This window comes from Epinephelus moara, chromosome 5 (assembly GCF_006386435.1).
Source record: "Epinephelus moara isolate mb chromosome 5, YSFRI_EMoa_1.0, whole genome shotgun sequence".
Classification (NCBI taxonomy): Eukaryota; Metazoa; Chordata; class Actinopteri; order Perciformes; family Serranidae; genus Epinephelus; species Epinephelus moara.
Genome location: NC_065510.1, coordinates 4,660,211 through 4,674,790, shown reverse-complemented (window position 1 = coordinate 4,674,790; position 14,580 = coordinate 4,660,211). Strand labels below are relative to the sequence as shown.

Below are 14,580 nucleotides of genomic sequence, written 5' to 3'. Positions count from 1 at the left end.
TCGTATGCTGTAAAGCCCTGTGAGGCAAATTGTGATTTGTGATATTGGGCTTTATAAATAAAATTGATTGAAATTGAATTGATTGATTATAGTTAGGGCTGGCTCAGGCTTGCCTTGGACCAGCACCTAGTTAGGACAATATAGACCTAGTCTTCCGGTGGACCTCCTATAATCCAGTAAGGTCCTTCTCTCCTCTCCAGGGACAGAGCGATGCTGTTTGTTGTAGTGAAGTTGTGATTTGTGATGTTGTGCTTTATAAATAAAGTTCAATTGAATTGAAAAACAAACACAGACAGAAGATAAAGAGCAGACTTGAAACGATTTCTAAATGATCCTTAATGTTTCCACATGAAGAGCAGAAACTGTCAGCGCCCTCTTCAGATATTCAGAAAACTCAGAATGTTCTGCTGCTGATCAGAACATGTGGTACCTGATGGGATGACAAGCTGAGACACTGGAGTCCTAATCATTTCACACTTCCTGTGTCGACAGACGGATAGTGAGTCACGTCAAGCGTCGTCACTAACGTGAGGAGAATTTGGTTCAATCTGAGGACGGATTTAAACTCTGTGTTTCTGTTGTATAAAATGTCCCTCCCTGCTCACCGTAGTCAGCCTCTCCAGAGCAGAGAAGCGCTCCTCCCAGGTGGCGGCGGACTTCTCGAAGGCCTCGTGGCGTTTGATAAGCTTCTCCACCTCGTCCACGCTCTGACCCATCTCCCTGCTGGACAGGTAGGGCTCCTGACCCAGCAGCCACGCCTCTGCCACGCCGGCATCCCGCGAGAACTGGTGCACCTCCAGGACTGCAGGGGAGGAGGACACAGGGAGGAGGAGGACACAGGAAGTAGGACACAGAGGGGAGGACATGGGGGGACGGCAGAAGAAGACACAGGGGAGAGGTGGATACAGAGGGGAAGGAGGACAAAGTCAGACGCCCATCACTGAATGTGTTGTTGTGTTCTCAGTTTGTTCACAGGAAATGAAACGTTGTGTCTTCCGTCTGTCCTCAAGGTGAGGTGAAACATGTGACACAGCGCTGACACTTCCTGTTCTGATGAGTCGACCAAACCACCCGCAGCGTTTCCTGATTGGTCAGAAGACGCTTGGTTAAAGGACAACCAGAGCCTGAGGAATCTTCATCAACGCTGAGTCACCACTGCAGCATCCAATCAGCTGTCAGCCTGCAGGGACGCAGCTTTGATGTGACTTCTGACCTCTGTGTGTGTGTGTGTGTGTGTGTGTGTGCGCGCGCGTGTGTGCGTGTGTGTGTGTGTGTGTGTGTGTGTGTGTGTGTGTGTGTGTGCGCGTGTGTGTGTGTGTGCGCGCGCGTGTGTGTGTGTGTGTGTGTGTGTCTTACTGAGTCGTAGCCACTCCCACCGGTCCTCCCACTTGTCAATCATCTCTTTCCTCTTATCCGTCAGCTGCAGCAGCTTCTCTTTAATCTGAACACAAACCACAACACATGATGTTCTACCTGTGTGTCACATGATGTTCTACCTGTGTGTCACATGATGTTCTACCTGTGTGTAACATTATGTTCTACCTGTGAGTCACATGATGTTCTACCTATGAGTCACATGATGTTCTACCTGTGTGTCACATGATGTTCTACCTGTGAGTCACATGATGTTCTACCTGTGTGTCACATGATGTTCTACCTGTGAGTCACATGATGTTCTACCTATGAGTCACATGATGTTCTACCTGTGTGTCACATGATGTTCTACCTGTGTGTCACATGATGTTCTACCTGTGAGTCACATGATGTTCTACCTTCGAGTCACATGATGTTCTACCTGTGTGTCACATGATGTTCTACCTGTGAGTCACCAACCAACCAAATTTTTTCTTGTTAAATTTAAACATTTTTTTGTTCCATAACCTCTGACTTGTTGAATTAGACTCCTCCCACACAGCTGGTGGTTTGACGCGTGTGCTGACGGCATGCTCATGGTCGCCCTCACCTCCTCTGAAGCGTAGTGTTTCCGGGCCAGCAGGGCTTTGCCCAGCTCGATGCAGGCTGTGAAGCTGTCATTTCGGGCGTCGATCTCGGCCTTGATGCCCTGATGGTTGTTCATCAGCAGCTCCACCGACGACACGTCTCTGAACAAACAAACAAACAAACAAACACATTTGGTTTATCGGCACTCCCGTCCAACCACATGTTGGCACCGGGCAGACTCGATGTACCTGGGGTTCTCCTGGGCCTCGATGAGGCGGATCACGTCCTCCATCCACAGCATCAGGTCTCGGACCATGCTGAAGAACCTGAACTTGTCACCGGTGTCCAGGAGGCGGAGCCTTCGTCCGTCACAGGCCTCCAGCAAACTCCTCCAGGCCTCCAGCACCTCGCTCTCCCTCCGCTGGATGTCGTCGGCTTTATCACCGGCGTACGCCGACTGAAGGCGCACCGCGTCCTCCTGCAGCTGCCTCACCTGCACACAGGGTCAATGGTTCCCCATAAGCCCACTGTGTCCCCGTAAACCCACAGCATCTCCACAGACTCACCATGTCCCATTAAACAAGTGTGTCCTCACAGACCCACTGCTTCTACATACACCCAAAATGTCCACATAAACCCATTGTGCCTCCACAGACCTACTGTGTCCCAATAAATCAATTTGTCCCCATACACCCACTGCATCTTAATATTCAATTCAATTTCAATTTTATTTATAAAGCCCAATATCATAAATCGCAATTTGCCTCAGAGGGCTTTACAGCATACGACATCCCTCTGTCCTTAGGACCCTCACAGCTGATCAGGAAAAACTCCCCCAAAAAACCCTTTAACGGGGGGAAAAATAAACCCCAAAATGTCCCCATAATAAACCCACTATGTCCAAATAAACCAATATGTCCCCATACAGTCACTACATCTATATAAATTTGATGTGTTCCCTATGGATCCTTCTGCACCCCCATAAATCCACCGTGTCCCAATAAACATATCTGTCCCCATACACCTACTGCGTCCCCATAAAGCTACTGCGTCCCCATAAACTCACTGTGTTCCCATTAAGTCTGTTAGCTGTGACTGACCTGTGTTTCCAGGGCCTGGATGTCATGCTCAAAGGTGGTGTGCATCCTCTGTAGCATCTCCACTGTGTTCTGGTCACGTCCGACCTCCTCGGGCAGCTTCTTCTGTTTATCCACGATGCGCCCCAGGATCTCCTTGGCATCGTGGTAAAACTTGTGGAGCTCGAAGGAAGCCGCGAGAATCTGCGTCCTGGTGTCAATGAGCTCCAGCAGGTCAGCCCAGGCCTCATTCAGGCCGTCCTTCCACTCTGCCACTGTCGCTGCATCGCCGTGACCGGCGTTGATCAGCTCATCCGCCAGACGGTTGACAGCATCCACGCGCTCCTGACCGATGTTCCCAGTGTCCCGAGCGAACTCCCGAAAACGTTCTTGCAACATCTGAGTACGAAGCACACAGGCCAGAGGTCAGGTCATAGTACTAAAGATGATAATACCCTGGGTTGTAGTATTTGTAGTAATAATGGTAGTAATCTCAGCAGTAATAACCACAGTAATAATACTGACTGAGGTGTGTTGAGAGTCGAACAGATCTTTATAGAAGTATTAATACTGCTACTATTATTAGAAGCATTCAGAAGTATTCACATTAAATACTGTAGTACCACATGTGGTGAAAGGATTTACAGTCCTGTCTGAAATATTGTAGTGGTGACAGTAGTGGTAGTATCAGCAGCAATTATAGTGTGAGCTGACCAATACGACTGTGGTAATATTACAGTACCAGTATAGCATTAGTGGTAGTGTCTGTGAGACAGGTCCAGTTAGTAGTAGTAATCGTAGTGGCAGTATCAATGTAGGTACCAGTGGTGGTCGTATAACCTACAGTGATCTGTCTGTAGTCAGTCATGAGATCCAGCCACCACCTCCCGCTCAGTCAGCGGTAGTCTTGGCAGTGTCAGTGGTATTAACAGTAGTATCAGCAGTGACATACAGTAACGTGTTCGTAGTCCTGTCCCAGCTCGTGCGACCCGGCCACCACCTCCCGCTCAGCGATCCACTGCTCCAGGTCGTCCACCTCCCGGTTCAGCTGGAAGAGGCGGAGCCTCTCGTCCAGTTTGCCCCGCCTCTCCTCTGATAGGTCCTTCAGGCCTGCGTACAGTTTGTCCACCTGAGACTGACGCATGCTGATTCGCTCACTGAGACACACAGAGACAGTCCTGTTAGTGTTTGAGGTCACCGCTGCGTCAATAATCAACACAGTAAATAAAGTTACAATCATGACTGCAGCGTTGTGTCACTGCATGTCCTCAACAACACACCTCTCAGGATGTCCGTCAGCCACCAGGCCTCGGCTGGTCTTGGACAGCAGGTGAACGGTCTCGGCGTAATCCTCCACCGCCTGCTCCACGATCTGATGCTTCTTCTGCATGGTGACGGCGCTCAGCTCGTCCTAAAATTAAAATGAAATCAAACATGGATTTAATTCTTCATAAAAATACATGAGGAGGACCATGCGATACAGGGACAGAAAAATACGGTAAGAGGACGTTGAGTTGACACCGTTTTCTGTAGAAAGGACCTCTCTATATTTCTGCTCTCCTGTGCTCCTTTAGCGCATTTCATTTTGAAGTTCTTATTCTGATCAGTGCTCAGTGGATGTGTCCTCTTTACTCAGCATCTCATAGCTGGACGTCCTTGTGACACCTGACTGACGTGAACATGTTTATTCAATAAACTACAGATGACACAATATTTATAACATTATATCTGAGCATAAAGTACAGACGTGGAATATTTGTATTTAAAGTCCCCTTGACTTCAGTTAAGGTGTACCACAAGGGTCCATTCTTGGTCCTCTTTTATTCACAGTTTATTTACATTTTATTGTACTTTTTTATGCAAATGATACTATTTTATAAACAACTGGTTCTTTTCTTAATCTGCTTCTGATACATTTCATGGTTCCTGTGTAGATATTATTTTCGAACACAGATCTCTGTACTGTAGTAGTATTTTTGTTTATTGTGATGTCTTTCATGGAGTATCTTGAAAATCATTCAGAAAACACATTTTGAGCCAAAAGATTTTAAAATATAGAAACATAAACAAAATATATCCTAACACTCCGAACGTTATCTGAACTGTGTACATCATTTAGTTTTTCAGATATGCTTGTTTTTGGGAGCAGAGTGAAAATGTGTTACGACGAATTCATCATTCATTCTTCAGGTGCCACAGCACATTTCTGCACCACATGTAACGCAGCGAAAAAGCGTCATTACGAGTGTAAAACGCAATGATGACGAAGAAAGAAACCTTAGCTTTCTTCTGCAAAAATGATGAATGTTATGTCATATAATAATGACGACGTATATATACGCAGGATTATGTAAACAGCAATCTCCCGCAGTCATTTTGGGGACATACCATGTTTGCACAGCAGGTAAGGTAACACAAGGTCAAGACTGGATGATGAAGAGGACAGAAGCCTTCGCTCTGTGCTGCTAAAACAATGAATGTTCTGGTTATTAACAACGATCAGACGTCTGCAGGAGGTCTGTTTTTCAAGGGTTAAATATAGGACAGAGTTCACACTGTTTTCTTTAGAAAGAACGTCTCTATATTTCTGCTCCGTCAGCGTATTTCATGTTAGTTTAGATGTGCTTTAGAGGTTCATACAGCTTTTATCATGAAAAACATCAGGAAGTGTGGAGTGTTGGTGTCGGTAGGTCTAATGGAGTTAATGAGAGCATGTCTAACCTTGGCCTTCTCTTCCGACATCATGTACAGCTCCTGCTCGCTCATCCAGGCCTCAGCCTCGGCGGCGTCAAAGTAGTACTGCTGGGCTTTGTGCGCCTCCTGCAGCCGGCCGTGGCGGCCCTCTGCCTCCTCCATCAGCTGCCTCCACAGCTCCTGCAGAGCGGCCAGACGCTGACGGATCACGTCTGCATTGGAGGAGTCGTCTTTCAGGAGGCTCTGACTGCGATCCAGGATGTCGTCGATGCGAGGCTGATGACCCTGGATCTCCTTCTGCAGAGTCTGTTTGCATTGATTATTGATTGACTCACAACTGCACAGTTCAAAATGATTCTTGGAAACAGTGGAAATCAGAAAATCAGAAAAAGAAGAAATGTGTCACCGCTGATGAGGAAATACAGCGAGTGCTGGACGGAGCAGTGAGTGACAACAACCCCGCCCACATTTAAGAGGACTGTCTGAACAGACCGAGGGTCTAGGTACCATGTCTGAAGGCTTACTGCTGGTTCCAGAGGTGCTGGACTGAAAGGGTTTGGTGAAATTGGGCTTAGGTGTCTTCAACAAGTGTCTAAATGAGACTACAGAACATCATCACGCTGAACGTGACTTTAATGCCTGGTTGTGGTGGTGACGTTAAGTCATGTGACCGTGGTGTAGTTTGTTTACAGCCTAACGTTAGCTTTTTTCTTCTGCTGGTTGAATTTATTCTTCAATAATCCTTAAGTTCATTAGTGAAGATCATCTCACTGAACAAAACCTGAAGCATCAGAAACGTTTATTTATTTTCTGTAATAATGCAAAATCCAATGGAACAATCTGATTGGCTGTTTGACGAGGGAACCAGGGCGACGCTAACTTCAGGGTCGGAATACAGAAAAGCATCAGGTTTTCTTGTGCTGTTCTTTCTAAACTGAGCTGTGGTTAGAGTTACTTTATACTGTTGTGATCAAGGCGTTGATTAGCGCACAACTTTCACTAGTTAGCGTGCTAGCTACACTTTCACTTAAATCGTAGCCTTCTTTGATGTTTTTGACTTGCAGCGGTTGCTGGTATGTGACAAAATTTCTTGTAGGAGCCATGAGAGTTACTCCTTTGTTTCTGGCACCAAACAACACAGCAAGACGACCTTTTCAGTGGGTTAATAACCCATAGACATAAATACGTAGACGCCACATTGACTGTGTCAGCCCGTTGTAGCGATATGTCAGCATCACCGCCATGTTGGAGAGGGCAAGACTTGCCTGTAAACAAATGACAGTGAACAGAGGAGCTGTGGTTTCCGGATTAAAATCTCTGTTATGTTTATGTCTCTTAACTGATTTCAATGAGTCGTTTTTATCGTCATGGGTTTGAGATCTACGCACGGCGCCCAGTGGGGCATCTATGTTTCTGTAACTATGCTGTACCCTACGACTGTGAGGTGATATGTGTTTACCTCACCAGCTAACACGATGATGTAATAATGAGGTCAACATTAAAAGGGTCTATTGAAAACTTTTCTGTATTTATGTTTACTGAATTTATTGTGTAGAAACCAAAACAAATTCTTTACATGTGAAAACTGTCTTGATTCAGATTTTAGGACCCTGAGATCTCAGATCAGGTCTGACTTGTTCTGTCTGGTTCTCTCACCTGGTTCTTCTTGATAAGCAGCTGGACGGTCTGCAGGTTCTGTCCGTGGTCGGAAGACATGGCCACGGCCATCCTCTCCTGAACCCACAGCTGGAAGACAAACACACACTGTTAATAACACTGTCCTCCTGAGGGGGGCGCTGTCCACTGACTTTGACATTTTGACTGGTCGGGACATTACAGAGAAAGAATTAAACAACGTCTCTGATAAACAACTCAAAGTCCTCGCACTGGTTTGTTCTGTAGCTTCGTCCCTACGTGAAGTTTATTCAGCCGCCATGAAACTGCAGACGTTCAAACTCTCCATGCTGCTAACCGATTATTAACTGTTATTTTCATCACTGATTCATCTGCTGATTTTTTTCCCCAGTGAACTTCAGAAGAGTTATATCATCACATTTCATATTTAGAAATGTTCCAGCAGCTTGTTTTGTCAAGCCGAAAGGTCAAAGACTTTTAATTTACTGTCATAAAGACATAAATATTCACGTGAGAAAAATGACTTCAACAATTCATCAGTTACAAAAATTTTAACGACACTGATGAAGTAATCCATTCATTGTTTCAGCTCTAGCTGACCTAAAATTAAAATCAAATCAAACCATGGATTTATTCTGTGTTAAAATGCAGGATGAGGATCATGTGATTAGGGTCGCAGTGGTATGAGATTTTCACTGTATGATGACGTCTCAGAAAACATCACGGTTACACAGTATGACAGAATTATTATCAGTACCGGCCCACTAGATGACTTTGCACACCTGATACTGATGCACCTGTGAAGGCTGAGAGGTTTTTCCACCCCGACCAGAATACAGTTCTCTAAAATAACAATAAATACTAGATATTGAACATTGTACAAAATTTTGTCCAACAGCAGCTTCGGTTCAAAAGAATCTGTATCAGACTTCTGTCCTAAAACAATATGTGTGGAGCCCTGCTGCTGAGACGCTGACTGAATGTGGACAAACTGAGACATACTGTTGAATTTGCACATATTTTTTGGAGGATATCGCAGCCGTTAATCATCTGTTGTTGTTAGTGGATGAACATATTCAGAATCTTTCCACCATCCAACTTGAGATCAAATTGAGCTGTACGTGGGTCATGAACTAAACTGGGTTTGATGCCGCTGCTTTAAGGGATAAAATAAGAAGGTTTTCGGTTTGGTTGAACAAACACACGTTTAATAACTATGGTTTAAAACCCTTTTAAAAATAACTCAAATAAAGGTGAAATTCTTCATCCAGTTGCAATTTTCAGTACCACGGACTGTTTGATAACCGTCAATGTTCATACCACAGAATACCTCGAGACAGGTAAACTGCTGCAGTCCAACATGTCACACAGTTTAACAGAAGACAGAAAAAGTACGAGGTATTAGACCATTTTTGTAAATAGTATATACATACATAAAAAACTTTTTATAATTTTTTTTTAATAAATGTTTTTTTCATAAGTGTATTAAATTTATGAATAACATGGTAAAATGCATCTGTGATTGATTGATTAATAATATTATTCCTGTATGTATTTTGTAGGTCTCCAGATAGCCTCACTCCTATTGGAGGACAACCTTTAGGATATGCTATAAAAAGAGGGACGGCCCCTTACTCTGTAAGCCTGATGAAGCCTCCTACGTGAGGTGAAATGTTGCTCATTTGTTTGGTGTGGGAATAAAGCACGGGAGCAGCAATACATCGTGTGCGACAAATCCTGATTTCTTAAGTTTTCCCTTTGATGTCAGCACCGATTGGAAAAAGTTTATTCAGAGGATGTGCATTCTTTATATTTGTTTCAGAAAAAGTACGAGGACCTTGAGTTGACACTGTTTTCTGCTCTCTCCTGCTCCTTCAGCGTATTTTATTTTAAAGTTAATATTCTGATTGGAGCTCAGGTGACGTGTCTCCTGTACTGATAAACGTCTCATAGCTGGATGTCCCTGTTCGACGTTAACGTCTTAGTTTAATAAACTACAAATAACACAATAATATTAATAACATTATATCTCAGCGTATGGTACAGACATGGAATAATTATGTTAAAAGTCCCCCAGATGTTAGTAGAGGTGTGCCGCAAGGATCCATTCTGGGTCCTCTTTTAATCACCTTATATTTACATTTTTAATTTGTACATTTTTATGCAGATGACAATATTTCATACGCTACTGGCTCTTCTCTGAATCTGCTTCTGAATTTCATGTTTCCTCTGTAGATATTATTTTTTACACAGGTCTCTCTAGAAAAAAGAGTCTATTAGACATATTTAAATGACAGATTAAATAAATAAAATTACATAATCTTTAACATGAGCTGGGTTATCTTCTGATTTCTGTGTATCATGTTTCATAATAATAGAGACTCTGTTCTTCGGGTGTACGTACGATCTCGTCTTCCACGTCTCGGTTGAACTGGTGAATTTCTCTGGACTCCACCAGGAAGTTCTTGCGACGGCGCAGCGGCTCCAGCAGCTCCTGGAACTTCCTCTCCAACAGCTGCCGCCGCCCGTCCACCTCGTCTGTGTCCTTCACCTCCTTACCCAGAGCCTTCACCTGGCTCTGCAGCTCCACCACCTCCCGCTGACGCACCTCCACCTGGTTCTCCAGCATCTGCCAGAGAGGAGGGAGCAGTCAGACTCACACTGCTGCCAGTGTCACTGCTGCATCTACCACAGGAGTCCTGATTAAATTACAGCTAAGGCAGAATTTATACTTCTGCATCGAATCAGTGCCATAACCTAGCTTGATGTGCACCTCCCCGGAAATGTAACTGCACGTCACAGTGACGCAGACCTCCTGTCTGTCTCTGTAAGCTGAAACCATTTCCCTCAGTGGAAACAAAGCTTTGATTTACTTTAATTTCACAGATAAGAAACAATAAATTGTGAAGACAATAAAGCCTCCACACACTGTGTGTGATTTATCCTGGCTGAAATATGAGCAGAGGAAATCTCTGCTAGCCGCTAGGCTAATTTATACAATGTAAAATACCATAGGCTTGTGCTAATAACGTTAGCATGTTGTATTTGTGGGGGAAATGTGTCCAGATAAAGACAAGTGTTTGTCTGTGAATGCTGTGAGTTATAGTGAAGCTGATTTGTGTTTGACACTGTCTCTATTAAGCCATGTTTAATGTGTGTTTAATGTGTGTTTTGAATCAACTAAACTTTACAGCACTTCACAGAAACATCTGACGCCGACTAGTGTTTTGGAGGTGTAACTGCAGTAGGGCTGGGGCGACATGTCAACATCGTCGACGTCATCGACTACGTAAATACGCCGACGCAGCAGTGCTGTGCTATTGTGCTATGGCCTACTCAAGTGCTGGTTTTTGTTATTAATGTGATAACGCCTAAACGCAACACAGGCTCCGGCTTGTGTAAACAGTACCGTGCTGTGGGTTCGGGCCGAACTCTGCCGTGCGCGTTACAGAGAGCAGAGGAGAACTGTAAAGGTGCGACCATGTAGAGACAGAAATGACATAAGATAAATAACATAAGGCTCTTTAGTTAGTTTAATAAAAGGACAAGGTATAGACCTGTTCTATAGGAAAGGGCCCTAAACTGCAGAGTGACACAGACACATCACTGCACAAGTATAAATGCTCACAACAGCGTAGGCTACAGCGTAGGGTCTGCAGCACAAGTATAAATCCTCCTTAACAGTAGTACTACTGTCAGCACCAACAAGGGGCGTATTCAGACCATAATGCTAACACCTGGACTGCTACTGATTATACTACTACAACTGACAATACCACTACTACCCTTTTAATAACAGCACTATTTATAGTGAAGCTATATTTAATGGTACGAATAATCAGCGGTCTCTGGATCCTGTATTATCAGCACAGTGTAAGAGTACTAATACCTGTGTATCATCAGTAACAGTACTGACACTGCAGAGAGGCTCTTCAGAATATTGTTATGAGTTTAAATATAAAAGCAGTATTTCATGTTGTACCTTATGTACAGTTTGTGTCATATCTGTGTGAAAGTAACAGCAGCGGTCTGATGAACGTACTGCTTTAGAAGTATAAAGTGGTGTACATGGAAATTATTTCCACCTCTGAGAGTTCTGCCTCTTGAGTCAGTGCTGCAGTAATCATGTGACCATACCTGTTGTTTTTTCAGCAGGATGTTGACGGAGGTCAGGTCTTTGCCGTAATCGTCAGACTGGATCTGACCCTCCAGGCCTCCCATCCACTTGTCGAGGTCGGCACAGCTCTGAGTGAACAGCTCGGCCTTGTTGGCGTCGAACAGACACTGAGCTTTGGTCTGCGTGGTGGACTCCAGCTCCGCCCACATGGTGTGGAGCGCCGACAACTTCTCCTTCACCACTGCCTCCGTCTCCGGCTTTTCCGACACCAGCAGCATGCCGTCCTGCAGACAGTCAAACGGGGTAAAGAGCTGGTCTGATGATGTCCTTCATCATCTCTACCTGACTGTTCCTCTCCCACAGATCAGAATATTTATGTTCATCTGTGTTTATACAGAGCTGAGAGAAAAAAATAAGAATGTGAGCTCTTAGAATAGTAATTAGTGTTCTGAGTGGACGACATGCTCCTGACTGAGAAACTTTAAATTCAGAACAGCTGCTGTATTTTTGTTTTGCCTCAAATTGAATCTTAATTTGAGTTGTTAGTTGGCATAGCTGAACATTAGCTAGACTGTATAAAGGAGTAGACGCAGCCTCCAACTCTCAGAAGTGAAGCCAATGCTGAAGTGCGTTACAGCTGCAGTGTTTCTAATGTCCAGCAGGGGACGACTCCAGTCTGACTGTATCGAAGTAAGAGAGAGAAAATGAGTCTCCTTCTCACCTGATTTATGACCTCAGTGAACATTTACCTGATGAGTTTAAGGCCCCGATTTCTCAGAAAGTGTTCTGCAGGTTATAAAACTTGAGGTACACCGCACTGCCTTTTCTTTTTTTTTTCTTCCTGTGTAATCAATCTACCATTTATTTATTGTATGTATCCTGCAGTAATCAGTATGTAGTTGCTGCAATGTTGAGGCAGAGGGTACTGTCTTTAGCTCTGGTTGAGGGTGAGAGGCTGTCAGCAGATAAACAGAGATCTGTGTGGGTACATGAGACCCTAAAAAAGAGGCTGGATCATGGGGAGTACCACCAGTTGGTCCAGGAGCTTCTCCTCCATCATGGACGTTTACAGGCATTTTTTAGGATGACTCAGGGGCAGTTTGACAACCTGTGCTCCGGCAACAGCGCCAGGCCCCTATAGCGCAGAAACACGAGGCGCGTCGCAAAAACATAGAGCAAAAAGCTTCATACTCATTAAAAACTATCACAAAAAGCCGCCTCCAGCTGCTGAAGCACTTCCTGTGTGATCAGAGCTGTACTGGTCTCAATCTCTAGTTTCAAGTCTTCTTTAATTCAGCATGATGTTCATTAGTAAATGAAGATCCCATTTAGAGAAAAATAAATGATGAAGCATGGGAGGCTTTAGAACAGTGCTTGTCAACTGGCGGCCGCCAAGGCTTCCCATCAAGCCCGCAAAATATTAATGAATCCATAAAATTTGAGGAGGAGGGCATGCGTTAAGGTGTGCTAGCTATTTTTCCTTCTTCATAATTAAATTCTTAAACAACGACAGGCTAATTTGGACTTAATCCCCAAAAATGAAAATGAAGAGTGATTTAAAAACCCACAACATCATCTCAATTTAAAGTCTATGAGCGGAGCAAGAACTCGTGGGCGAAGCCAGCAAGAGAAACACTACTGTGCATGTTCAGTGGGCCATATATCGTGGAGGTCAATTCTGAAGCTAAAGAAAGTTTTACTGGGGGTTTGCACCAGGCAAACAGTTCCACAGGACTGAATAGGCGTCATCTTGGCATCTGTTATCTCCGTATCATTAAAATCTATGGAGCCAACAAAGTTGATGACCCTTGCTTTAGGGTGTGGCTACATGGTGATTGACAAGTCGCTACCATGGCAACCTGTAAATCAGGACTGAGGTGAAGCAGTACCCACAGCTACACCCTCTCGTCAGAAGACAGTCACTTCTGGCTCCAAACACCAAGATGGCAACAGCCATAATGCCGAGCTTGAGGCTTTGGGTGACGTCACGGTGGCTACGTCCATTATTTCACATTCTATGGTAATTAGCATAGATTTCCATGTGACGCAGCCTTTCAGGGTGTCAGTGTAATAAATAATGGTTTGATTCTTAATTCAGTTTTCATTTTGTGCTTTTACTGCAGTTTTAATGTGAAAAAATATCCAATAAAAGCTACGACTTCTGTTTACTTCATATTGTTAGCCAACTTTCTGTAAGAACGAGTCATTTCACATTATCTGGACCATTTTGAAGACCTAAACCTAAAAATAAGTCAAAGTGAAGCTACAGTTGACATAAGCTAACATAAGCTAACAATAATCCCTGTGCCACTGTCATCAACAGAGCCATGTTATGCTAACATAAGTTAGCAAGCTAAAACTCCTCTTTTGCTCGAGTCATCGTGGTTCAAAATAGCAAGAATTCATGTGTATTTCTCAAACAGTAACAAGGTAGCTAATTAGCTAGTGAGCTAATTAATGTTTCTTTAATGTCATTTAAACTTGTAGAGATAAATACTTTTAACATTACTTAAATTTCTCCATTGTGCTAATGAGCTTTTTAACTGGTGAACTAGCCTAATTAAAGCTAACCTTATCTGCTATCAGCCATTTAAACTTCTTGTAATCAATATATTTTATATGACTTATGAATAAACTGACATTGCGTTTGTTTGTTGTTTTCATTGATTTCTAATTCTACTAGAAGCCTCCAAGAATTAGCCCTAAAACCCAGAAATGAGTTAGCATGTTAGCACTTCCTGTTCCTTCGTCTTGAATTCTATGTGTTTTTGGTTCGATGTGTGAAATAAGGTCTGAGGTTAACATGAGCTGAAGAGACGTTCATCTTCTGTTTTCCGCCAGTAAATACCCCGCTGTCAGTTTACAGCTTTATGTGTCTCTAACAAGATGAGACGACAGAACGTCATCACTCCGAACACGACATCACAGCCTCGTTGTGGTGGTGACATTAAGTCATGTGACCATGGTGACGTTTGTTTACAGCCTTGTTAGCTTTGTACTTTTGGTGATTGAATTTATTCTTCAGTAATCACAAAGTGGAGTTCAATAGTGAATATTATCTCTCTGAACAGAACCTGGAAGGATCAGAATTATTTGTTTATTTTCTGTAATAATCTA

At 43.7% G+C, this 14,580-nt stretch overlaps 1 protein-coding gene across 50 annotated transcripts in view; it reads right to left on the bottom strand.

Annotated features, from left to right (window-relative positions):
* The window catches only part of LOC126389674 (spectrin beta chain, non-erythrocytic 1-like), a 187,156-nt gene that overhangs the window by 15,853 nt on the left and 156,723 nt on the right, over positions 1–14,580 (bottom strand). For all 50 annotated transcript variants that reach the window (XM_050043428.1, XM_050043452.1, XM_050043444.1 and 47 more), the window contains exons 20-30: positions 11,484–11,747; positions 9,751–9,975; positions 7,368–7,457; positions 5,739–6,017; positions 4,298–4,428; positions 3,970–4,174; positions 3,042–3,416; positions 2,190–2,434; positions 1,964–2,102; positions 1,357–1,441; positions 606–802 (exon numbers count right to left, since the gene is read on the bottom strand). In XM_050043428.1, the coding sequence (XP_049899385.1) occupies positions 606–802; positions 1,357–1,441; positions 1,964–2,102; positions 2,190–2,434; positions 3,042–3,416; positions 3,970–4,174; positions 4,298–4,428; positions 5,739–6,017; positions 7,368–7,457; positions 9,751–9,975; positions 11,484–11,747 (2,235 nt within the window). The remainder of the gene's footprint in view (positions 1–605; positions 803–1,356; positions 1,442–1,963; positions 2,103–2,189; positions 2,435–3,041; positions 3,417–3,969; positions 4,175–4,297; positions 4,429–5,738; positions 6,018–7,367; positions 7,458–9,750; positions 9,976–11,483; positions 11,748–14,580) is intronic.